Genomic DNA, 27,670 nt, shown 5'->3' on the forward strand with positions numbered 1-27,670 from the left:
CCTCAGTGAGCGGACAGAGCCGTCGCGTCCGCCTCGCAGCCTACCGCGTCGCCGTGTTGGATTGCCTTCCAACTTTTCCCGACCATACGATTGGATTGGCTGGGCTAAACACTCAGGTAAGGGAACGTTTACATGAGCTGATCCTACACGACGGTGCAGGGATGAGGACGTTAGGGAACGCTCCCCATTCCTTTCTATTCCTCTCCAGTGTAGGCTATTGCGGCGTGAATTCAGTTTAACTTTAAAGGATAGGAAGCACATCTGCACATCACACAAGCATGGCATTTGAATGCGTTAACTGTATGCCATTAGGATGGGGACGTACGTGCGTGTTAACGGGGGATACTTGCGAATGAAAACAACCTGGGAATTTGGGTTCAATGCATTCCACCGCGTATAACCTGTGCATGGTATTGGTATAAATGTGGTATAAATGTAGTATGAATGTGCAGGCCTACTGTAGGCCTTCAGAGAGAGCCACTCCATGTGTGCATTCCAAAAGCATCAGGTTTGAAATCGTGGATGTGTAGTTTGAATCGCCACTCAGACTTCCACTATTCGTTCGTTCATTCTTCGCGTACGACACATTATTTTGTGTGTTGCATGTTCAACATTAGCGCCGCTAAATATACGGGATCCACATTTAATGAAGCTCGTGACATCCTCTAGAATAATATCAGATGTCACTGCATGTTTCATATAATGCACAAAATCGATTGATCGCTCACGGTCGAATCGATCATGACAATTGGACGCTGCAATATTTTAAAGAAGAACGACCATGTCAGAATGCTCATTTGGTCTCTATTTGTTTGAAAATAAATACCATGGAACCAGATTGAATAAAAAAAGTAATCTCGACATCCAATAGTATTTGTAGACCTTGTACATGTTCGTTGACTAATCTGATAGGTGATACCTTTGGAAGAAGGTGGCTGATGATGACAATGATGACGATGATGATGATGTGATAATGACGGTAGCCTATACTCATTTCCATGTGGCACCTGTAACGTAGTGCGTTTAATTAGACCTGACACATCCAAAGCAAGCCCATCAAGTAGGCTTGCGTATATAGATTGGTCCTTCTACCATTGTCAGACATAGATTCTGTCCATAGATGTATTGCACCTTTGCTGATAGTTCTACAAATCGATGATCTTGCATTCTATAACCCATGATAGAAAGTGTCATGAAAACGCTGTGGTGGTCACCAAAACCATCCAACATTGTTTTTCATCTGTAGTGTTGGTCATTGCTTGGTCTTCGTATCCAAAGCCATGCCAGCGTAGGTAAGGTTTTATGTCAATATACGGCTGCCAGCCGGCACGATAGTGGCCCTTTGTGCGTGTGCGTGTTGTACCCTGATGTCCTACAGTACAAAAACTGCAATAAACATCCAATGACTAATTCATACCATGGGATCTTTGCGGTACTGGCATACCGCAAAGAAATGAGGTGCAGGTGGTCAACATCATAGTTAGGAGGCTGTTAGTCGTAATCCGAATGACTATGCCAGCGTTTCTCTGAACCTATTCGTTTTGAGAATAAGACAATCTGCAATATATATTGATACAATAGGCTATTTATTTATAAATTAATTATTAAGTGTTGTGATGAATCCCCACCATATAATCCAGCAATATAGTTAGTCAATGATAATATAATACTGTATCCCACTCCAAAACACACACACACACACACACACACACACACACACACACACACACACACAAACACACACACCCCTTAATCTACAGCCAAACCTAAAACCAAACCACCAACCCCCCCCCCTTCCCCCACCTGTGTCACCGGCGAGGTGTTTGTTATTTTTATTGTGCTAACTGGAAGTGACTGACGTGTGCCTGAGTGTCCACTGGGAGAATGATGGCCATGCCGGCGTTGTTAAGCAGCACCTCATAACTCTTCCCGGCACCAACGGACAGAGGCGGAGCCAAAAGGGCCCCCCCCCCCCCCCCCCGAGTCCTACTCCATCTCCTTTATTGTACTGGTATTAACGCTAGCAACCCCTCCCCCCGTTTATTGATCTCCCTTTTATTATTCTCCTGCCACGTTTGTTTTCCTGCGTGGGTTGCTGCTCTTTCACCCGCCCCCCCCCGTATGTATTCAATCACCCTTCCTATCCTTTAGTGAATGCCTTGCACCCACACGGGGGTCTTGAGGTACAGTTTTCCGTTTAGATTTTTCCCGTCCCGGGGTGGTTAAAAGGATGCTCAGGTTAAAGTATTACAGTAGTGCACAATGATGTTGACACACACACACACACACACACACACACACACACACACACACACACACACACACACACACACACACACACACACGCAAAAAACAAACAGAGACACAAAAACACAGAGACACACACGCACACATGCACACACATAAAAAAACACCCTGCAGTAGACTAAATTCCAGGGAGTTGCAACCTTTTGTTGTCAAATGTTTATTGTCACGACTCACGATTCACTCGCTGCATGTCATGTCATGATGACCATGACATCATCACACATTGCTTTCCTGCTCGAGGTAGGGTTGGTTATGGCGGGGTCTTATCATGGAGAATGTTCCAGTGGCGTGCAGGGTTTTGGAGTGTGGTTCCTGAGGGTGTTTGGTATTTCAGCCAGCTAAACAAAGTGTCCATGAGAGAAACAAGTTAGCCAGATTTATTGGGAGGGAGGTGCACATACGTATGCATGCACATGGATGTGTGAGTGTGTGTGGGTGTGTATTCTTGCTTAACTGGGTTTGGACGTGTGTTGGTGTGTGTGTGTGTTTGTGTACATTCGACCATAGCAATTTCCTATACTGTCAATGTATATATGCTTTTGTATAACGTTCATAACCCCTGACCTTCAACTCACCCCTGCTTTAACATCGATCAGGTGTCCACACACACGCACACATGTCCAAGTTCTGATGCATGTCAACACGCAAAGGTCACAAGTTCAACGGTTAAAGATTCTATAGCCGAAGCCTAACACAGTGCTCCTGGCTTTTTAACCCTTTCAAGCTTTTGTTTTCCTCTTCTTGTGTTTAGTTAATACACTAAAGTGAGCTATCACAGTATTTAGAATATTGTTTTGGGTTCTAGTGTACACACACACTTTGCCACTCTGCTCAGAGACATTAATCAACCCGTGTGTATTAAAGATATGCTTACGTAATATCTAATATTTAAGGTCAAATCTGGGTGCACCAATCATTTTGTTCGAGGTGGGGATCTGTAGTTGGCAAACACAAACTTGGCCAGCACTAGTTAACGATATACGTAAATGTGTATTTTAAAGGTCCCATGGCATGAAAATCTCACTTTATGAGGTTTTCTATCATGAATATGAGTTCCCCTAGCCTGCCTATGGTACCCCAGTGGCTAAAACTTGCATTTTGTGTGAAACGAGCCCTAGGTATCCTGCTCGCCTTTGAAAAAATGGAACCTGGCCCCATATGGGGCCAAGTTACATTCCCCTTCTCCGCCTTGCTCGCCGAGAGAATTTGGCCCGCCAATGAGACAATGAGCCACGACCGTGCGAGCGCCATATGTACATGTATGTGATTACACACTGTAACGCTAGTGTTGTACACTTCTTCGTTATTTGGATAACCGTTCCTCTGTTGGTGTTATGGCCATAACATTCTCTGACGTCTCTGGTATTCCACTAGGGCTGTAACAATGAATCGATAAAATTGATAAAAAAAGATGACTAAAAGCGTTTGCAACGAATTTGGTCATCGAATCGTTGAGTCGCGCGATTAAAGGGTAATTCCGGTGTAATATGGATTGGGATATGTTTTGTATGATAACGAGTTGAAACGTTCGTTTTGGAGCACAAAAACCGCATATACACGCTTTCTTCAGTTGGCTGTTTTTAGCCGATTCTATCAAAACGCTATAAACTTGGAACGATGGGTTCACTGGTTTTGGTAAAAATTAAATCGCTATTTAAAACGCTAAAAGTAGCCCGGCACTTCTTTGGTAGTATATTAAGGGTCTTAACATATAAAACGAGGCATTGAGAACTTTGTAAGTGTACAGATTGTTTATTAAAAAGGACATTTTATACCCACAATACCATCAGTAGATCACCCGTCGACGCCATTTTGTTTTTAAGACTCAATAAGTAGATGGTAGATGGCAAACACAGAGCTTGCATGTTGCTGACGGATGTCACAATCTCTGTGTTCGTCAATCTACCTATCGAGTCTTAAAAACAAAATGGTGTCGACGGGTGATCTACTGATGGTATTATGTGTATAAAATGTCCTTTTTAATAAAAAATCTGTTTACAAAGTTATAGCCAATAGCCACCGGGAGGATTCTCCCGGTGGCTATTAGTGCCCCACTCCGCCCGTGGTGGGGGTTATCTCAGTCATGGTTGAGAAGGAATTGGGGGAAAGGAACTTTGGCTCCCTGAAGTAGGCTACATGAACCGCTAAATGAAGGAGAAAGGGATTGATGCCCGAGATTCTCTACCGCCCCGCTGCCTGCTGCCCGACGCCACGAGGCAACAACGCCGAGAGGCCCGCTGCCCGCGGTGGCGGTGGTGCCTCCACTTCCTCGGGGCTCTGGCGGGAGACAATGGCCGGCAACAATCCCTTTGGACCGAACCGTCACGGTACAGGCACTTCTGGGTGGTTACAGAGGTGGACAGCGGTGTGTAAATGTTGCGTACATACTACATAGCGTTAATATGGTGAATGTAAAGGCTGGTTTAGCGATGCAGAATTTAAACTTGAAGTCGTAGTTCCCCCCGGACCGTTTAGCCAAAGTATACTGCTCCCACTGGTTGCTACTCCCTCAAGCATTCGCAGTTCTCCGTCGGGATGTCGGATATGCAATGCAATTCGCTGCCCGATTGATCTTATATGTTGACTAGAAACCATGTAAGCAGATTTGTAAATAAACTTCCAAAGCTTTCCAATCTTATTTGGTGTTTCATTGGTCCTTAATGTGCAAAGTAAATAATTTGCAAAGTAAATAAGGTTCAAGAAACAAACCCTTGATAAATACCCTGACCATATTGAACTAAATACTTCATGGGTCAAGTCATAGAACAGCTCACACACACACACACACACACACACACACACACACACACACACACACACACACACACCACACACACAAACACACACACGTACAAGCACAAGTACATTCACACACTGAGGGTCTCACGGAAATATTCCTCCTCAGAGGTCACACGGAGGACCCCCGGGGATATTCTTTGGCATCTTGTGGGCCGTTTTAAAACAGCATTGAATTTGACCTCACTTCCCCGACCCAGGGTTATTTTGGAGATGTAGATTCCAGTAGGGACCTACTCCTGCGGGTTCAGGATGTCCCAGATGTACACATATTTATATGGGTTTGGGTCAAACAAATATGAGTATTAAATGTATGTCCCGCAAAGGCTCTTGAGACTAACTGATTAAGGCTATACTAATAAAATGTACTTGACAGGACTTGAGATGCATGTCAAAGATGTGACTTTACATATATTATTTGGTAAATAGTTTATGATGTTGCATACTTTATTCAGCAAAATCTTTTGTTACTTGGAATTTCTAAAGAACCAGTATTATATGATCTTACTAAATGTAAATATGTATGCTAAGCTTTAGTCAAACTACAAACACTTACATTAGGTAATACAGTACTTGGTCAGTCCCATCTAGTGTGATCTATCAATCTGCTATCTGGGGGGACCCTCCCTCTTGTGATTTCACTAATAAAGTAGACTAAGGTAGAAAACTCTTGTTATGCCAAACCAGCATCATATCTTCTGGAAAAATAGGGGTCCTTTAAAAAGTTAAGAAAATTTTCCAAATATGTTTCTGTTTTCTGGTCCCATTAGCTAAAGATACTTGCAAAAGTTAAGCGATCCATCCAGCAGTTCTTGTCTCTGACATCTGGCATTCTGCATTCACATACCTTTCCTTGTGCTCATGGAGAAGAATAGACTATAAGACGCGATTAAATGTTAAAGAGTGGCGAATGCCTCCCTTACATCTGTGCCTCGTTGCTTTACTTTTTGTCTGTTGGAGCCCTGGGCAATTGTTTGCAATGGCATGTGGTCCTCTCCAGCTCCCTTCTAGGACAGAGAGATTTGTTCAGTTCAAGTTGAAACACTCAAATGTTACAGATTATTATCAAGAGTTATTACCGCCGGGATTCCATTGAAATATGCATAGTGCATGGAGAAAGGGTACTACATGTATGCCCCTGAATCTATTTGGAAAGATCGAGTGTGCTTTTGAAATGCCTTTTAAAATGCATGCATTTTTAATGTTTTCTTGTGTGTTTGGACATCAATGTTAACGAATGCATGTATACATCAAGCATTGTCGATTGAAGGAAATCTGTAAGGGGCTTCCTTTACATCATCAGCATGGCCGCGCGTATGTGTGTTTACCTACACACATACTTACACAAAAATAGTCACATTTCCTTTCCCCAACTGAATGAAGTTCTGACTGTAAATCATGTCTTGTGTCGCTTCAACAGTGCGCCGGAATGGGATGGGAGGGTGGGGGTTGTGGGGGTTGCAGGATAAATTTAACCACCACATGGGGTAAAGAAAATACACCGGGTTGTCTCCTCGTGTACATTTTCCACGCATGGAGTTCGGGGCTCATGTGCGGAATGGTTGGCGTTTAGCATTGAGGAGTGACGTGCTGAAACTTCACAAACACCCGGGGACACCTGTTTCACGTTGAAACTACCCCCACCCCCCCTATGCCACAGGCTGGGAAGGTAAAGGTCATGTATTCAGAGTAAACAGAGTGTGCAGTACACTGTCAATACTGGACCACTAATTCTAATCGTTGAGTCGTGTATCGGTTCTGCGTGCTGGAAAATGAAAGGTTGGAGATGGGGTTTGTTGTTTATCTGATTAAAATTGCTGTGTGTTTGTGTTTATGTGTGTTAACTATTTTCCTATGTAAGTTAACATTTTGTCCAAGAAGTGTCCAATTGAGGCATACACTGAAAATCTGAGTAACTGCAAAACAATATAAATGAAAGTGCAGCTCGGGAAAAATAAAAGTTTGACTAATTGAAAAGTAGCTAGTGGTGTGTGAGTGTATTTGTGTATCCCTGCCAATGAATGGCTGTACTTGAATAATGAATTGGCTCAATCAGACAAAAAAGAGTTTGAGTGAGAGATCACACAGACATTTGAATGACCTCGCCGATGTGCCCTGTTTGTACTCGGATGAGTTTCGGGAACTTTCAGATAATTAAGGACATTCATCTTGGTTGTCAAAACTTAAACATCATGTTCTCATAGATTCAATGCAAAGATTATTTGGCATCAACTCAGAGTTGAGGTTTTTGTGCTAGTTAGGGTTAGGGTTAGGAATGTAAATGGCAAGTTTCTACAAACATTACATTCAACATGATTTGGACTTCCAACAAATGCACCAATATATGGCGTCATAATGAAATACATTATTACCTTTCATTATTTACGTATTAAGAAGCTGCTTATACCCAAGCTAATCCAAGCAACTGATTTCAGCAGCAATTAGGAAGCAGGTAAATGCATGGAGGTCCATCTATTGCCATTATATTTTGTCTCAACCTCAGGTCCTCAATCTTTCTTTATCGAAGCCATTGGTCATTAGTTATTGGGTGCTGTGTTCAATCCAAACCAGTTTATATTAGGATTTTGCTGGAGAATTGGCAATGATTGCCATTGTCATGATTGGGCAGATTTAAAGCCACATAGTCCTCCGTGGATCCCATGATTGGCAGATGATTGGCATGCCCTGTCATTAGAGCAGAAAGCCTGTTGTCGGTTTGAAAGCCATTCAAATCCTTGGAGGAAAATGTAGGAACACTTGCCAAGGCGCCCTGTGTGGGCAGAAGGAGTTTTCCAGTGCACCAATGGATCCATGACAGGGATATGGCAGTCGATAAAATGTAAACCAGGCCTCTGGCAAAGGACGACAAGCAGCTGTAGAAGGGCAAGCCATTTCTCAGGCAAACCTCTGGGTGTTTGCAGATGTAACGTGTGACGTAGGCTCTTGTGTAAAGTGTTCATGACTAACAGGGAGAGAGGCAGGCCACCCACTCTTGAAAATGGTGAGTGCTTGGATTGCGTTGACCCCGATAGATCTGTGATCGCGTCTAGTTGATCAATGGAGGGCCTCCCTCTTTAAAATACAGAGCGCTGGCATTTTTACAACACAGAATGAACATACTTGCTACAGAAATATTTATCATCCTTCTACCTCCCCAATTTTTTCCTCCTTACTAGATTATTTGCGGGTATATTTGTTTTCTGATGATGTTTGATAATGTTAACCATTGTCCATACCCATTAAGCAGTTACTAGAATTAGTAGCAGTCATATTTGTTTCATTAAAGTCGTGAAAGATGAAGACATAATCGTTTTCAGCAAATGCTTTTTATTCTTTGGTTTTTAATCAAGACAAGATGCATCCTCCGTCTCAGTTTACACAAATGCCAAAAAAATAAATATAGACAAATAAGTAGAGAACAATAGCAAGAAACATTATGTTATTTGTCTCTGGAGAATGTGGGAAAACATGCATTAGTGTGTCCAATTAAGATGGAGAGAGTGAGAGAGTGAATGTTAAGCAGAGAGAGAGAGAGAGAGTGAATGTGAAGCAGAGAGAGAGAGAGAGAGAGAGAGTGAATGTGAAGCAGATAGAGGGAGAGAGAGAGAGAGAGAGAGAGAGAGAGAGAGAGAGAGAGAGAGAGAGAGAGAGAGAGAGAGAGAGGGAGAAGACAGCTGTATGTTTCCAATTTACACATGAATTTAATTTCGTGCAAACTGCAAACCCATTTTCAGCCAGCTCTGCGTCTCCTCCTTCTCCAAATCCTCTCCCATGTGTCAGCGCGTCTGTTGATTTGGAGCAGCTTTGAGCAGGCTGGTGGCCAGATAGAGATGGGTTGCATCGGGCATTTTTAACCACTTCTAAAGTTGTTTAAATATTGATCAGTTTTCTTGTCAGTCCATTGTAGGGCTCAAAGATGAAAGTTCCAAAGTTGTATTTGTGTGTGTGTGTGTGTGTGTGTGTGTGTGTGTGTGTGTGTGTGTGTGTGTGTGTGTGTGTGTGTGTGTGAGATGGGCATACATTTATCTCATTAACACTAGTTGCCGTGTATTATGCTTTCTGTGGATTAGAAAAACAGCGGTTCATGTTTGGTGCGCCTCAAACCTTTCCCTTTTGTCACAATCGCAAATTTGTAAAGCAAATTCCTCCTTGGGGATTTGTCTCCACTTTATTTCTATGTCATTAGCATCCACAGCACAATCCATGCTCCTCGGCCATGCTGCGTTCAAAACCGCTTTGGCATTCCAATCTAATTAGGGGCCATCCCGAACCCCCTCCCCCCACCCTCCCTCAGCCATCACGGTTGGATGGGCTTTGAACCCATGTCCTACCCAAAGTGCACCCTCATGCTAATGTCTACATGACCAGGGGGACTGAAAGGGGAAGCATGGGGTTCTGTGTGTGTAGCCTGTATGTCGGGTATTTTGTATTGTCCATTAGAACATGAATCCCAATAGGAAGCTGGATTTGTATTAACGTGGCCGCTGGGAATGTGTTTTATATTTTGCTCTGTTTACCTTTGATTATACAATATCTGTACAAACAAAAACATATATATATATTTATATATTCAGTTATTCCCAAAACATATCTAGATCTTCATAAACCATTTCCAACTTGTACTCTGCATCCACGATACAGTGATGAATCCTAGGCTGAGTGATAGTCAAGAAGACTATCACTCAGGCTTTTTCTCAAAAGCAGTCATCATCATCATCAACGTCATTTAGATGCTTGGATTGGATGTTATATTTGGAAACAACATTGTATTGAAGAGGATCCTTGAGTATAATAAGAAGAATGATCCTTGAGAATAATATTGTTAATTTATTGTTATTATCTATTATTTAGATTCATATCCTGATTGGCCAACTCGGACATGACCCATTGCAACATGGATGTGATTGGATGGTTGTGGATCCTGGCCCTTGTCCTCTGCACACAGAATGAGGTGAGCTACATTTGCAATGTGAAACTCTACTATGTTAATGAAAGCATGCAGTGATATTAAAAACCAACCTGGAGTGGACACATCTGGACAGGGTTTTGTTTTCTCTCTCATTGAACAAAGGTCATAATTTCTATCTAGATTGTATGTAAATCAGTGTGTGAAGGCCCCTTCCTGTGGGCTAAATTAGGATACTCTTTCCATCCTGTTTTATTAGACCCCTGTGGGATAACAGGGAAATAGAGCTGGGTAAAAATAGGTTTCCCCTCCAAAGTTTTTCCGACGTAAATCCATAGAGGGTTGGGATTTGTTAATTCAAAAGTATCCAGAGATATATTTGGTAAGAAATAAATTGCATGGATCATGTTGATACCAAGACCAACATAATGTTTTGTATAGTCGATCCTGCATAATGTAATGGATGTTGAGAGGGTGTTGTGCAGTGGAATATTTATGGATTGAAAAAAATTATAGTATATATATGTCAGGGATAATGTATAGTACACCGGTCATTATCGGGAAAATAAGCCTCGACAGGGCGAGGTGGAGGTGTCTTGCTTCGCACTAAAGGGGCTTATTTTCGATAATGACCGGCAACGTTCAGTACATTATTGCTTGCTTATTACATGGCTACTTGCCAAAAGGAAAAAATTACTTCACACTGTGTGTTTCTTTACAATTTATTTGTCAACAGCATTCGTAGTGTTGATCAGCAGAGAAATAGACCGCCAAAGACGTTGCCATCGCTTAGCAACCGAGTACGCAGGGGTTGATAAGTTACCGGATTCTTGCAGTGAAAGACGGCAAAAAGTCCACTTTCCTGCAGTCAATTATACTTAGCAACAGTGCATTATCAAATATAATTCACCGGCGGAAGTTGTGAGGGGCCCATGCAAGTGAACGGAGCGTTCCACGGCATTGGGAAGAGTCGTCTAATAAATATAGATATTATATATAGATTTAAGTTTAATGAAGATTGACAATCAATCTTTTAACTGAAATGAAAGAAAGTGAAATAACATGTAGTATAACATGTTCTTTATGTACAACGAAAGTAGAATGTATTAGTATTCCATTAATATCGTTGAAGAACTCTGAGGTATGCCTAACGGCTAAACGTAAGTGGGTAAATGTTGATGCAAGGTTGACGTCATTGGCTGCAGGTGTTTGTGAAGGCGAGTCTGGAGGTGAATGAGACCCAACAACAACAGTATCCCACCAACGTGTACCATGACCTGGGGGTCACCAGGAACAAGATAGTCACCGCACAGTTTGAGTGCTATCAAAAGATTATGAAGGACAACAACCCCAAAGGCCCAGGTAACAAGTTAGCATAACATTGCATGAGATGTAGAACGACATGGCAAAGCATAACATATAATGGCACATGATATAGCACAGCATGACATACTATAGCATGATATAGGATAGCAGCAAAATGCATGCACACAATTTATATGGGGATTAAAGCGTGTTTGCTGGTTTTACAATAAAAAATTATTGCATTAAATTACGCAGAGAGATTCTGATTAAAATGATTTGGAGTGAAAAGTTACACCATCTGGGTGGCACAGTACTGTTTATAAATACATCTTAAACCCTAATTGGTATAACTTATCCTAAGTTTCTCCCTGGGAGAAATTTCATGCACTCTTTCACAAAAATGTATTATGCTTTTCTGCCATCCCTAGTCAATCTCCTTGAGAGATGAATGAGTCAAATCCGAGCTGATGCTTCCATTTACCGGGGTTATTTCGTGATCACAGCGGTGCGTGAAGTCACTCCTCTGGTATTGTTGCCCCCCAGGTTCTGAGTCCATGTGTAACCGCACCTGGGACGGGTGGCTCTGTTGGGAGGACACGACTGCAGGCTACACCTCAGAGCAGAGCTGCCCTGACTACTTCCAGGACTTTGATCCTTCAGGTGAGGTGCTGTTGCTATTGGATTACCACGATCGCATTGCAGACACGCTACACCAGCTGAATGGGAAAGAACACTGTTTTCCTCTAAAAGGTTTTTTGGTCCATAGAAGGGCTGTACCAATGTTTTAAATTGTAACACTGTCATTCCCCCCTGAAACATCTAACTCCTTCAGTCAAATTATGTAATCGCTCCAACTGCCACAAATGTGTTACATCACGTGGAAATACAGGTGGTAACTTTACAGAAATGTAAAGTTACCACCTGTGCCCGTCCAGAACAGGATACTATAGAACACTATAGACTTATCCCCTTTATAGAATGATTCTGGAAAAAGTAATACACGCCTTCATTACATCACGGCTGGATACTGCAACTCCCTTTACCTAGGACTCCCTCAATCACTCAATCACTCCTCTCTCTCCTTCAGCTGGTCCAGAACTCTGTAGCAAGGCTGCTGACTGGATCCAGAAAGCGGGATCATATAACCCCCATCCTAGCTTCCCTCCAATGGTTGCCCATCCAGCACAGAATTCATTTTAAAACCCTACTTATGGTTTTTAAAGCCCTAAATGGCCTGGCCCCGCCCTATAACACAGAGCTCATCCACCGCCACTCAGCTCCCAGGTCCCTTAGATCATGTGGTATGGGTCTCCTGCACGTTCCACGCACTAGATTAAAACAAAGAGGTGACAGGGCTTTTGCTGTGGCTGCCCCCGCCTTTGGAACGAACTGCCGCCTTCAATTAGAGACGCTCCTACCATCACCATTTTTAAATCTGGCCTCAAAACATACCTCTTCTCCCTGGCCTTTCCTCACCTTTTGTGATATGTTGTTTATTTTTATGTTTTTCATGTACTGTCTATGTACTGTATGTGTTATGTGTTCTTTTAAATGCCTTTTTGCACCATGTACGGCACTTTGGCCAGTGAAAACTGTTTTTAAATGTGCCTTATAAATACATTTTACTTGCATACTTACTTACTTTATAGAGTCCAGCTCAGTTTTGGATGGTGGAAAATGCCGGCTTATTATGTACAGAAGTGATCACAACAGAGAAAGAAACCTGGCACACATTTCTCCAGCATAGTGTTGACAAGGCCTCAGGCTGCTATACATGAGTGAAACCAGTAGTTCCCTACGACAGGGAAGATGTTTCAATTGACAACACGGCCACAACAACAACACAATCTCCCCACATGTTTTTGATATAGTTTCAAGGCCAAAGGCTTTCTGTTTATCGTTTACTTTTGTTCATTGATTTCTCACAGATTAGGTAATGTGGTAGATAAGAAATGTGAAGCTAAATGCATAGGTAAAATCATAATCTTAGTCTCTCGGCAGCTTTTTGAAAACATTGTCTTTATAAATGTTTTTCTGTTCAATTTTCTGTTTTCTTAATTTGTTTTGGTTGTTGTTTTCTGAGTATAGTAGTATTCGTTTGTAAATACTCTAAATCCAAAAAGCGAAAAATACATAAAAATAATTGGCCCATTTGGTAATATATCAAATAAGTAATGACCAAATACGCCTTTGGTGACATTTAAACCTATACAGTATATATCACTCATTCAAATCCTGAAGCAAAAAACGCAAATGGTGGCAGTAAGCACGTGATGATTCTGAAATATTCCTAAATGTGCATTTTCCTTTGACGTGCAGAAATGGTGGTGAAGATCTGCACTGACAGTGGCAGTTGGTTCCTCCATCCCGAGAGCAACAGGACGTGGACGAACTACACCCGCTGCAACGCACGCACTAACGAAGGACGGATGGTAGGTCTATTGGGTAATGGATATGATGTTCAATTCCTGCCGACAGGAACTGGGGGGACCTCGATCACATATGGCTGCAGCCTACCTGTTGGCATCTTCTAGCAAGATGCCCGAACCACTACTTGTGGTTAGGGGCCATAATTGTACCTTAATTACATGTATATTTGAAAGCAAGTCCTATAAAGGCACCAGATAGAGCGCACAGCTCAGTTTGGGTTAATGTGATATATGACTATCGTTTTTTATTGGAGACAGTCACAGGTTAAACCTATAACAGTAAGTTAAAGCACTAGCATCATCAACTGTGTTACTGTTTCCAAAATGCAGTTTTTTTTATCTGGATCTTCTGTGAAAGCAAAAAACATATTTTCCGAAAAAAGGAAATGACCCAAACAATTGAAGGTTAAGGCTTCTGAATTCTGCTCAAGAGATAACGCATATTGCATATTGATATAATCCCGGACGAGGCCCCATTATGTTACGACCCGCTCAAGGCCACAACACATAGAAGGACACCATACTAAGTATGATGCAATATAATGTTTATTTACAACCAAGAAGAAGTACAACACAAACAAAAGCTGGGATCTTGTCAGGAAATTGAGAGATAGAGCCGGAGGGAGGATCCACTTATATAGGCTGCACCCACAGCTTCATGCAGGTGCCCACAATCACCACTCAGGAGGCTGCAATATACATGGCAGACACGTACAACGGGCAGACAACAATATATATTGACACGTAACACTGGTCATATGAAGTAATCCTGAAGACGTTATTGACTAAATGGAATTTTACTTTTGCCTCCAGACTGCAATGAATCTTTTGTACTTGGCGTTCATTGGACATGGGCTGTCGGTGACCTCCCTGATCATCTCACTTGGAATATTCTTCTATTTCAAGTACGTCCGAAAAAAGGCACAGTTTCATACACTTGAAGCTCGACAAAGCTTTGCATACTCCTCAGACTGGTTTCACAAAAAGTGCATGCTTTATTATAAACTCTTAGTCACTGGTTTGTAATACAAACAACTCAACACCTTCTGCAATCTTATATTTGTGTTATTTGTTGTAATGTACAAATTAAAACGTCTATATGTAGTTGCACCTGAACAAGAGGAGTGTTTAGTTTGACAGGTGCGCCATATGATAATCAAACGACAAACAGTGTTAGTGTTACAGTTATTTATTTTATTTTAGTTATATAATATGTTTAGGAGCAGCATACTACAATGTTTTTTTCCCATCATTGCAGGAGTTTGAGCTGCCAACGGATCACCCTCCACAAAAACCTGTTCTGCTCCTTCGTTCTGAATTCTATTATCACCATCATTTCGTTGACGGCTGTTGCAAACAACCAGGAATTGGTGCAGAGAAATCCAGTGAGTACTTGTAGAATATACCCCCGAAAAAACAAGCTACAACTACAGCAGTGATTACTGTATGATCGCAACATTTGCTCATCAAGCTAGTACCAAATTCAAGGTTGTTAAAATAAATACAAGTAAATGTCCTTTATTAAAGGTTGGGTATGGAATTCTCTTTTTTGGCCATTTTTGCAAAATTACTTGAAATCCTTATCATAACCCACTTGCAGCCACTGAGTTAGAAGTACTGACATGAAAATGTAACAAGTCAATCATCTGTGGAACGGGCAGGGCTCGAAAAACTACAGCAAATGATTTCCAGAACCACCGAGTGGCATTGGATAGTAAGTACGTCCATCAAACGGTCGTACTGCACTCCGGTAGCTACTGGAGCTAGCTAACTAGCTAATGCACATTTGGACCTAGCACTAGAAGACAACCATAAACTCCAACCTAGCTAGCCTGGCTCGCTCTTGGTTCTCGGACGTCTCTTGTACTTCAACAAGAAGTAAAGACTCGTGGGTAGGGATGGGAATTGATAAGAATTTCACGATTCCGATTCCGATTCTGCTTATCGATCCGATTCCTTATCGATTCTCTTATCGATTCTCATTGGGTGAGAAAATAAGTACAAATGTGTTTGTTTGTATTAAATCTCTTTAATATCTGATCAGAAGTGCGTCTAGTATTAGGAAATTGTACATTTTCAAATCAATTGGTCTAGACAAAAAAATATATGTTTGGCTTTTTAAGCCCAAATGCCATCATTATGTGCCATAAAACTAAAAACACAGACTGAAAACAGTAAAGTAAGAGCTTGTGCCTTTTGGAATACTAACAGTGCTCATTTGCATTCAACTTGTAACAAAATTCAACTGCACAAATCCTCGTGAACGCGCTCGCCTGTGCACGGCGAAAGTGTGGCGCGACAAATCAAAACTTGTCGCCGGTTTTCTCTCGCGAAAAATTCGCCCGATACGCGTCTCTACGTTCACTTTGTATGGGATCCTGTCACCCCCTCACGTTTGGTGTGAACGCACAATGCGCTTCTTCCTCGGCTGCGTTCTGAACATAAACAAAGCAGCGTGTGTGTGACGTCATGACGCATTTGCCGCGACCGGAACCGATAAGCGGAATCATCAAGCAGGCTTGCTAATGATTCCAAGGAATCGGTTGACTCGGCACCGGTTCTGAACAAGAACCGGTTCTTGATTCCCATCCCTACTCGTGGGGTTATCTCGGCCAGAGTCCTGCATGGGTTCGGGTACCCGACGGGTGAACCGCACAATTTGGATGAAACGGGTGAAAAATAATGTAGGCCTCGGAGACTGGTGCGGGTCGGGTCGAACGCCTGAACAGTGCGGGTCGGTCACGGGTTTTGCAATTGCGAGCGATATTTCTCCTGTGCTGGATATGTTATTCAGGAGTTCAGGAGGCAACTAAAACATCCACTTCAACCATTGCTGCATTGCTTCTTCAGCGCTCTTGTGCACTACCGGTCATACGGTAACGTCAAAATCCAAACCGTAGCCCAAATTCACACCGGTGTACTCGCTATACCGTTTATACCATACGCCCTTAGTCCCACCCACTGGCACTGATCTGTAAAGTGCTTGTAGTTCTTTAGCGCTTCCCCCTTCTAACACTTCCTGCTTTAAATGAGGCAAAAATCATCATTTTGCATAATTTAAAGCAGGAAGTGTTAGAGGTCATGTTCCAGTGTCAGGGGAACATCAGGGAATGATGCAAGACCATTCAAAAATATGACTGGGTTTCTAACGATACAAAGCTTAATGCAAATGGGTGAGGTGAAGTTTTCCTTTAAATATTAACTTATTAAAAGAAAAACAGAGCTTTGATTAATCACCTATGCAGCTCTGCAATCCTCCGTTTGCAGTGCCTTGGTTTTTGCAAACTTGCTTGCTTGCAGATTCATTCCCAGCCTCACTTGCAAGTCACGTTGGATAAAACTGTCTGCTAAATTACTTCCTGTGAACGTACCTATATCCGTTCCTCTTGCCGTCCACAGACCAGTTGCAAGGTGTCCCAGTTCGTACTCCTGTACCTGTTTGGCTGTAACTACTTCTGGATGCTGTGTGAGGGAATATACCTGCACACGTTGATCGTGGTGGCCGTGTTTGCTGAAAAGCAGCACCTGATGTGGTACTATCTCTTAGGATGGGGTAGGTCATCACCATTAACTACCGTTCAAATAATCCGGCATTTTTTCTTGAGGGGGGGGGGGCCCCCCTTTTTACCACCAGGTTTGATGTTGTTCTACCATTGCAGGACATTTATAAAATCGACCCCTAAGTAACATTACACGTGGACTCCCTCTTCCACCCAGATCTATGATCGATAGATCAACCTACGTTAGTACAGGCAACTGGGTAGGCAGATATATCTATCCATTGTGCATCCGGGCTGGCGCTCCAATGTGTAATGTCAATATAGGGTAGAATTTGAATTGGCTTGTAATGGCCGACCAACACTTCATCACACCTGGTGCTTAAATAGGGCCCCTTTCGTTAAGGATACGTATTGGCTAATTGTAATATATAATATATCTCACAATGAACGAAACCAAATCATCATATAAGAATTATTTTGTACAGTAATTAGCATATTAGCTTTACTTATTAACAGAGTAACGGATGATTGAGTGGAGAAGAACCAGTTTTAACGACATATGTGTGGACACACGTATGTTTTCAGGCTTCCCGCTCATTCCAGCTTGTATACACGCCGTGGCTCGTAGCTACTACTACAATGACAAGTAAGTGATTCAATCATTTCGTAGCTATTCATGGCTATTGTGATGATTTGTTTCCCACATCCTATCGTCTGCCTCTCTGTTTTCCTTCCTTTCTTCAATTATTGATGTAAAAAAACCATAGCAAATGACCCAACACCCTCTGGTACACACTTAGTCCTCTTTAATAAGCCATTAAACTGGATCAATAAGGCGTTGCCAGTCTTTCCCCCCTGGTACTACACAAAATACATTTGGGGACCTGATCTATTATTCTGCAGGCGTGTGGAGGATATATTATGTCATTTATTCTCTTCCTGTTCTCCTGAAGCTGTTGGATAAGCTCCAACACCTCCCTCCTCTACATCATCCACGGACCCATCTGCGCTGCGCTCCTGGTAAAAACACTTTCACCCTCTTTTGTCAATTCTTACTTTTCAAAATGTGTTTTGACATCTTTTTCATTCCTTTTACTTCCTGATACTTTGTCTGAGAAATAGGATGATCCAAGATGTTCAGATATTCCCATTTTGGGTTAATAAAGTATTTTTTAGATGTTTGTTTTACTATATGTATTTATATCCGTTATATGTATGTATGTATGTATGTATGTATGTATGTATGTATGTATGTATGTATGTATGTATGTATGTGTATTTATGTAGGTATATACATGTATATGTATGTATAGTTGTGTATGTAATACATACACAACTATACATACATATAAAGCTTTTTTTACAATGACATACATACATACTATGTATGTATATATTTATATCTATATATGTATTGTGTGTATATATATATGTATGACACGTCGTTAGATCTGTAACAATAGCATATCTAATGCAGTAAAAAGCTTCAGCTGATGTTGCTTAAGGTCCAATAGCTGATTGATCTTGATGTCTGTGAGGACTGTCATCTGGCTGTGGGTGTGTTCATGGAAGTGGTCGTTGGTTAAATCAATGGCTTGGATCGGACCACCGGTCCCAAGTGCCCTTTGCATTCTAGAAAATCCCTAACTCAGCACAGCATTCTACAAGCCTCAGATATCCTTTTAAGATTCCCAGAGGATTCAGGTTGTTTCCGGTTGCCCTTAAAGTGTTATTTATCCTGCAGCTTGTATTCAAGCCTAATGCGTAGTGTTAACATTGTATGACAACAGATACTTAAGTTATTGTTCAAACCTCCTGATAAGACGTGCCAGTGATCGTTGAGTAAGATGTGGAATATAAATCAATTTCCGTTTCTATGAATAGTATCGTATATTTTTAATATCAATTGGGTAACAGTGCTTGCCTTTATGTTGAAAATGATCTGCTGTCTGATCTTCTTATTGAAGAAACCTTATTAATATCATAACTGTTCTTACTGCTTTATATTCATAATTAATTAATTAATTTAACTATTGATTGCTTGAATCATCATTTAGCTAAATGAGGCAGGATAGTTGTTAATGGTGCTGGGTTTGATCCCCCAATCTCCCTCACTTCCAAGTCTGAGTCCTTTATTGATCGACGCCAGATGTTTATATGATCTCTGTGCCTTTGTTATCACTGTTTGAGAAGTCATAAAAATGTGCTTTAGCTCAGATTCTACACAAATCCTGCTATTTGAGGTCCATTTAGTCAATAGTTTACAGATGCCAAATATTTACGGATAGCAGATACGGAAGTCATACTCACATTGTGTTGTTGGCCAATTAAGGACAGCTGTGTATTCGGGAGCTTGGTGGGAAAATATGTTCTATTTTGATTGAGCATCCTGCGCCTGTGGCAGTAGTGCTCGGTTTTGGTTGCAAAACTTCCATTTTGTTTTGAACGCACCACTTTCAATTCAGTTTTAGTTTGTAATAAAAAACAAAGAATATTACACTAATACTGTGCTCCTCTCTAGGTGAACCTCTTCTTCCTGCTCAACATCGTGCGGGTGCTCATCACCAAGCTGAAGGTGACCCACCAGGCAGAGTCCAGTCTGTACATGAAGGCTGTGAGGGCCACCCTGATCCTCATCCCGCTCCTCGGCATCCAGTTTGTCCTGCTGCCCTACAAGCCCGCGGGACGGGTCTCCTCCGAGATCTACGACTACATCATGCACATCCTTATGCACTACCAGGTAAACATCTAGTATTGAGTTGTGGACCTGGACACCACAATCTGGGGATTTCTAGGGGGGTTTAAGTTGAAATACCGAGAGGCCAGGAGAGGGTAGTGGTAAGTGGTTACACCTTTGCATCTCCAGATGGCTCTGGGTTTTAATACTGCAGTTCACATGTCTACTTGTATGCCTCCGTCCGTAAAATGCCTTAACCTCTACCTGCTCAATTATCACATGTATCGGAATTCACTGTAAGTCGTTTTGGATGAAAGTGTCTGCTTATTAGGGAATTGCACTTTTGTCATGGTGGAATTTGTTTAGGTGAGGTATTAAAAGGTTGTTCATACAGTTCAACCACATTGAATAAGCAAAAAAATACATTGAGCACACATTTACAAACACAGTGGTCCCTGGAAAAAACAACAGGGCAAAGGAGCTCTTTGTGGCACCATCTGGTACTACACCAACTTCTACTATAAGTACTACTAATGGTAATGAATATGATAGTTAGCAGTCGTTGATTTATTTATTTATTCATATATGACCTTTTTATGGGCCCTATTTTAACGGTCTGAAACGCAAGTGAGAAGCGCCAAGCACAAGTAGCTTTGTGGGCGGTTCTACGGTGATGTCGCTAGTTTACCGGCGTGGAAAATGACTCTTGCGCCCGGTGCATATCTAAAAAGGATTGGCTTGAAGTAGCCTAATTACCCGTAGCTATGGTTTGGGCGTAACGTGCAACAAACAAATGAGAGTGCCAGCTCCCATCCCCTTTAAGAGCCATGAGCGCATTTGAATCTGACGAGTTCATATATTTTGACAGCGCGTCTGCAGTCTCCGATGCACATGAATTTCAAATTGAAAATGGCTCAGTTTATGGCCAAATAATATGGCCTAATTCACACATGGATAAGGTTTTCTTCCACAACTTCAGAAATACTGAGTCCTCAAGCAAATTTCGGCAAAGAAAACGTATATGATATGCGGTAACTGTGGTTCTATTTCATGATATACGCAATACATTATAAACATAGTTTCTTATTGGTATTGTATGCATTATCGTTATCGACTTGTTTTCCTAATATGCATGTGTCCCCACGTTAATATACATTGCCATGGACTGTATTATGCGTTACGTGTTTAGTTTGCGTGCGTTTAAACAGATGATATGCGCGGGCCCGCACGTGCGTGCGTGTGTGTGTTCTACATACACACACGCGCGCCCGCATTCATTTATTCTTTTTAACACTCACTCGCGGTAAAACAATGTTTTCTCACAATCAAATACTCATCAATCCTAAAAGTTATGGGCATGTACACGATGTCTGTCTCAAGAAAATATGTGTTTGCTGCTGTACAGTGTTTGCAGATGCATTGATTTAAAAGTACAACTTACTACCGCTGTATCAGCTGTTCTTTCCCAAATAATTTCCCAAGAATGTGTGGCTAGGTAGATGAGAGAAGCAAAGTGTATGCGCGAGGTGCACAAGCAACATTATGCATGCACCCTTAAAATAGCATCTGAACAACGCGCCACTGACTTTAAACCAGGTATTTTCTGGTTTGTGGCGCAAGTGGTTTATGAAACGACAAAATAGCAACAGGGAACGTTTGCGCCAGAACACGCCTCCTCCTTTCGCCGAACCGCCCCTTGGGGCGCAAGATCATTCCCTAATTTACTGACGCGTGGCGCAGGAGGGAAAAGCACGCTCTGCGGCAGTTGCAAACCAGCAACGACGCATGCGCCAGTGATTAAGTCAATTGCGCCGGATGCAAGGTAGGGCCCTATGTCTTTTATATCAGGGTAGCAAGTTTCTACAAAGCAGTTACTGTTCTTGTTCTCGAGCTCGTCCCAATTTGTTGGAGGCCGGCGGGTTTGTTTATGTTGAACTCTCGGCAGAGCGGAAGACATTAAAACATTCCCAGAGGGTTCCTGCCAAATATAAGCTGAAAGATCTGTCCAAACACTGGTGGATCAGGCAGCATGTCTTGTGCAACAAGCTGGATCAGCTCAGATTAAATGTTTCCTATCATCACTCTGTTAATCACTTCCCATTTTTGGTGTATAGATGCATACATATTTGATTATCTAAAATCAAGAAATTCTGCCCAGTAATTAACCCTACTTTACTTATTCAATCGTGTTTATTTTCAGGGCCTGCTGGTTGCCACAATCTTCTGCTTTTTCAATGGAGAAGTAAGTGTATTTGTTCCTTCACTTCATAACAGAGATAAAGGAGGCACATCTCACTCTGACAGAAAGCCCCTATGGGAATACATGATGAAGGGTGGAATTGTTTTAGCTTTGAAAACAGGCCGATAGTTGCTAGCTCTGTGATAAATAAGAATTTACTCTGTTGGCGGTATTCCACAAAATGTAGTTGCTTGCTTATGTTTGTGTCAGGGTCACCTCAAGTAATCTTCGGTTTCACAAAAACCTAACCCATTATATACCATTCTGTTGACGGCAAACGGGACAACAAATTACACAGGGCATCTTTGAGCAAGATACCTAAAAGATCCATGAGTAAAATAAAGTTATAAATCTTCCCAGGTTCATCAATGACCAGTATCTGTATTCACTGTAGCGCCTACGGATACAAATATCTCATCAACACACATTCGACTGGAATGGAAGGCTTCTGTTTTAACAAACTGCTGTCTTTGCAGGTGCAAGGGGTTCTACGGCGGCACTGGAACCAGTACCGCATCCAGTTCGGCAGCGGGCTGGGCTCCCACTCCGACGCCCTGCGGTCGGCGTCCTACACGGCCTCGTCCATCACCGAGGTGCAGGGCTGCTACAGCATCGACGGCAACTCCGAGCACATGAACGGAAAGGGATTCCACGACCTGGAGACGTCGATCTTGAAAGCCGATAATCTTTACTCCTGAACCAATGGGATCTTTCTTCTCAAAGGCCCCGAAGCAGCGGAGCCCTCAATGCCCCTCAGCTCCACCCCTCCGTTGAAGGCTCCTTGGCAGCTTGCTGCCTTTGGAGGTAACTGCTGCCCCTGAATGGTTCTAGGGCCCCTGCACAGTCCTAGGGCCCCTGCACGGTTCTAGGGCCCCTGCATGGTTCTAGGGCTCCTGCATGGTTCTAGGGCTCCTGCATGGTTCTAGGGCTCCTGCACAGTTCTAGGGCCACTCAATGGTTCTAGGGCTTCTGCATGGTTCTAGGGCAACTGCACAGTCCTAGGGCCAATGCATGGTTCTAGGGCCACTGCACATTCCTAGGGCCAATGCATGGTTCTAGGGCCACTGCACAATCTTAGGGCTCCTTCACAGTTCTAGAGCCCCTTAATGGTTCTAGGGCCACTGCACGGCTCTAAGGTCATTCAGCGGTTCTAGGGCCACTGCACAGATCTAGGCTCATGGATGGTTAAAGGGCAAATAACGGTTCCTAGGGCAATCAAATGGATCCTAGGGCCATTGCAGTCCCCTTCCCCCCACTAATTCCACACCCATAACTCAACACCTACAGACTTGACCGGTGTCGTACAGGATTTTCGGATAATGGATGACCGCTGTGTTGAATAGTTGGAGATCCTGCTATTCTTTGCTGAGGTGATGAAGGTGATAAAGAAGGAGAGCATAGACGACAAACTGACTGACAACAAAACCATCTTTCTTTTATTTTACTTGCATAAGCATGTTGCCTGGGAACGTTCTAGTTTATCAGCGCTGTGCAAACAAAACCCCTCTCATGATTCTGTACACTGTGTAAACCTTGTTACTTTGTTGTACTGCAGATTATGTTTTTCTGTGCCTTTTTTTACCTTGCACCGTAAGATCCAATTTTCCCACCAAATTGCCCAGTTCACATACCTCACTCAATATGTGCTCTTGGGTTTTGTTTCACGCATCAATACCAACCAGTTGTTAATCATGGTTACAATGTAAGTCTTCCGGTTGCATGAACTCTCATCACAAAAAGGGGAAACATTTTCGTGAACTCATTTGTACATAGTTGTTAAACTGAAGGTTAGATCACCACTGAAGGACATTTCTTCAATTCTCTTTTGTTTAATTTGTTTTAAATTGATTAATGTATTGTGTACAAGCTTTGCCAAAAAACATTTGTTGCTGCATTTTTTGTAAAAGGTCATCGTTAACATCCTACAATGCACAAGCCAATGTACATATATATAGAGCTACCACGAAATAGCTACAACATTTCTATATTGCACAAATACCAAGCAGTAGTACACAAAGACTACTTCAATACCTACATTCATTTTGGTACATGTTTGCCATATGCAGACATTAACGTATGTACACCTTCCTTTTAAATCTGGAGCTTATGTCTGGACATAGTAAGACACTAGGCTTATCGTGATGTCGGGCAGCATTCTGGCAGCCCTAGACTTAGACTTGTTTCTGCTCATAATCGCTCGACTTGCACATGTACTGTCGCTGTCTTCACAGTGCATAACATTCCAATCACCTATTTGTTCGTCAGTTTATCCTTTGATCACGTAACACTCTTTATGGTCAATTACTACCAATAGTCATAGTCATATCGACATTGGTATCAGAAACAATGGTGTTTTGCATGGTTTTATGGGTGGTAGGACCTTTCAAGACTGTGTGTCAAGTATCTGTTATGTCCATGGCTGCATTGCGTTAAGTATGCGTTTAATGGTTAAAGATTTCGAATTTATTTTATTATTTAAGTGAAACCTGGTCTTTAAATCTTGGCACATATTTCCACCAATTCTGCTGTCATTTTCCCTGTGTGGAATTCTAATTGAAATCTATTTTTCTATTCAAAATAGATCTACATATGTCATTTATGACTCCAAATGTTGTAGGAAACAACAATTTGTTCATCTAGATTTATTATCTATAAATTAGCAAACAAGGTCATGGTTTGGTTCGTCTTTATACAATATCTAATACGATTAGCATTGTTTAGATCATGAACCAATCATGAACTGATATGATTGTGTTTGCTGCAGAGATAAGTTTGGTTAGATTTGGCTTGTATTTTGGAGAGGGGTTGGGGGGTTTGTTTCCAAGAAAGGGGGTGGACCGTTAATGGAACCTGGATTCACATGTTGTTTAGTAATGTCCAGTGTCGATCGTCCTTCCTTTGTTTTTTTCTATTTGACTGGCGTACAATTTCTCTGTAGAGAGGGACTCTGTATAGCGGTGTTTTAAACTGAATTGCACAATCACAGCAGTATCATACTAAAAGGTTTCTGAAGCACTTATTTTTAAAGCACTTAGTATTAAATTATTTGCAGAAGCTTTGAGGATGGGGGAGGATTTTGTCTCATGACTTCTGTCCGTGTCCTCAGATTGCCAGAGACTGAACTCTGAACGTTAATTGAAAGAGTCATCCAACCTTTTCTCACAAAACTATTTCCCCCGTGAAAGTCTTCTGGGTAACATTATCCTGACAGTTTATCAGTTTGGTTTGCTACGTTGAGCTCGACCCCGTGTTGTCTGTTAGGATGTGTACTTTTGGTTTTCTCTATTTATTTGTTTTTTTCCCCCCCCCGGACAGGGACAGACCACATAAATGTGCTTTTGTTTTACTACGGAACGAGTTAGCTATGAGGCTAATATTCAAAGGGTGCATTTCTGCCTCTTTAGCAACATAGTTGACTTTCAGAATTACAGTATACAAATACAAAGCTGATGAAGTTAACCATGTTGACTGTGGCTTTTTGTTCTTAATAATGTTGTTGATGTTTAAATTTCTGCAGGACAGTTTTAGCACATTACCCACTTACTCTTAACCATCATTCAGTTATTTTTATGAATTGTTACAAAGTCTTCATGAAACATTATTATCCGCGTTTAGTGTACATTATAACCATTTAATAAGCACACGTTTGTTAATATAAACAAATTACCAAATGTAGTTCTATGTGAACCTTTACGTTGTGTGTTATTTTCTTGAGGCTATACTTATTTTAGATGGGTTTCCAAAGGTCTTATGAAGTCTTTATGAAGTCTCAAGTGTGGCTTTGGATTTATGGGATTCATGACAAATGCATTGAGGACGATGTCTGTAATATCTGATTTTACTCTACTGTATGTATCTTTGGTGTATCAGAACACCATGTCTCCACACTACTGTCTGAATGTACATGGTGGTGTTGTATTATATAAGTTTCGGAAAAAATAAGCATATTTACATATTATATATATTTTTTATTGTATTTTATTGAAACAGACAATGTTGCTATCTTGTGTTTATCTGATGAAACTAATACAGCATAGCAAAGCCTTAGCAACCAAAGTTTTGTCTTTTCTCTCATGCTTTTCATTGGGGTCTCAAGCCTAAACTCCTGTAAATGTATACATACTACGGAAAACGCACTATAGTAGTTGGTTTACACTCACTCAAGAACTTTTCTGTTCGGTCTTGTTAAATTCTAAGTTTGTTAGATGACCAGAAATGATAACTGGACTAACTGGACAAAGGGTTTACGAGGAGACTTGCTTGTGCCCCGAGTTTCTTCAATAATTAGCTACCGAACGGCTCTTGATTGGATGCAGTTTGCCAATTTCCAATGTCTAAGTCAGATTCGGTATAAACCAGAAAAAAGGCTTTCCATTGCATGCTAAGATACATGCACGCAACACCCTAAAATGACTGCATGCAAACATAAACACACACAAACACCACACATGCATACACACACGCACACACTCACACATTAATAATGTATTGAATACATTGCTGCTCAATTTAGAACCCTATTGATGAACTATTATTAAAGGGGGCATATCATACCAGGTGTGAGTGTGGTTAGCCATTACAAGCAGGTTTGAAAATGTGCAGCATTGTGACATCACAGGTGGGTGTGTCCACCTAGATGTGTACTGGATAGATCAGTCTACCAGCCTACCCAGTGGACTGAAGTAAACGTTGCTCATCTATCCGTCACACATCTAGGTGGACACGCCCACCTGTGATGTCACAATGCTGCACATTTTGAAAACGGCTTGTAATGGCTAATCACACTCACACCTGGTGGTATGATAGGTCCCCTTTAAATCTCTGAATAATTCATGTTGTAACTAGTTTAAATGATTGTGTGGTTTTAAGTAGTATTGAATAATTTATCCATTTTAGCCACAAGCAAGCAATAATTTTAGTCCAATTAAACACTGATTTCATCTACCCTAAAAAGAAAAAAACTAGCAATGTCTGGCTGTGTATAGTTCAACAGCAACGAAGTACCTCGGCATTAACCCACAAACTATGGCCAAATCTTTCACGGCAGCGCTGGCCTCTGTATCAGACGACGTCCAGTTAAAACTCGTAAGCAAGCAGCCTGCTGTACCTTAACATCTTGCGGCTTCAGAACATGTCTGGACTGACGTGGGGAATTTTAGAGGACTTCACCTTGATCCAACACACAGTAGGGGAGGCTTATTCAAAATTGGACCCAAAAAGGTTTTCTGGACAGTACGAAAAAAAGGGGGACAGAAATGTATTGGAAACCTAGATTCTAGGCTACCTAATACGCACTCTCTCTTTTCAAAAGACTGGTATATAAAGCTGCCATATTGATGGTTGAAGAAAATGCATCTGTGCTGCATTGTGTTGTCTCATAACTCATAACTCTTTAAGATTGACAGCAGACAAATTATTTTAGCAATGAAAAGGCAATCTGTCACTCCTTCCACTTGACATGTTCCCAGATGGAACATGTTGTTTCCACCACAAACAACTTGGTGTAACGAA

At 41.7% G+C, this 27,670-nt stretch overlaps 1 protein-coding gene across 1 annotated transcript; it reads left to right on the plus strand.

Annotated features, from left to right (window-relative positions):
• LOC130373628 (calcitonin gene-related peptide type 1 receptor-like) lies at positions 1-26,805 on the plus strand. Its single transcript, XM_056580250.1, has 13 exons — positions 1-116; positions 9,955-10,054; positions 11,215-11,371; positions 11,858-11,974; positions 13,634-13,746; positions 14,557-14,648; positions 15,002-15,128; positions 17,143-17,296; positions 17,829-17,889; positions 18,197-18,263; positions 19,765-19,983; positions 22,121-22,162; positions 22,636-26,805. The coding sequence occupies exons 2-13, from the start codon at positions 9,983-9,985 to the stop codon at positions 22,855-22,857; spliced, it is 1,443 nt and encodes a 480-aa protein (XP_056436225.1). The 5' UTR covers positions 1-116; positions 9,955-9,982; the 3' UTR covers positions 22,858-26,805.
• Positions 26,806-27,670: the final 865 nt, after the last annotated feature.

The sequence above is a fragment of the Gadus chalcogrammus genome, chromosome 20 (genome assembly GCF_026213295.1).
Source record: "Gadus chalcogrammus isolate NIFS_2021 chromosome 20, NIFS_Gcha_1.0, whole genome shotgun sequence".
NCBI lineage: Eukaryota > Metazoa > Chordata > Actinopteri > Gadiformes > Gadidae > Gadus > Gadus chalcogrammus.

Coding starts and splice junctions, on each gene's coding strand:
- LOC130373628 (XM_056580250.1), top strand. CDS start 9,983: ATGACCCATTGCAACATGGATGTGATTGGATGGTTGTGGATCCTGGCC. Junction 19,984..22,120: donor ACATCCTTATGCACTACCAG/GTAAACATCTAG, acceptor GTTTATTTTCAG/GGCCTGCTGGTTGCCACAAT. Junction 22,163..22,635: donor TCTGCTTTTTCAATGGAGAA/GTAAGTGTATTT, acceptor CTGTCTTTGCAG/GTGCAAGGGGTTCTACGGCG.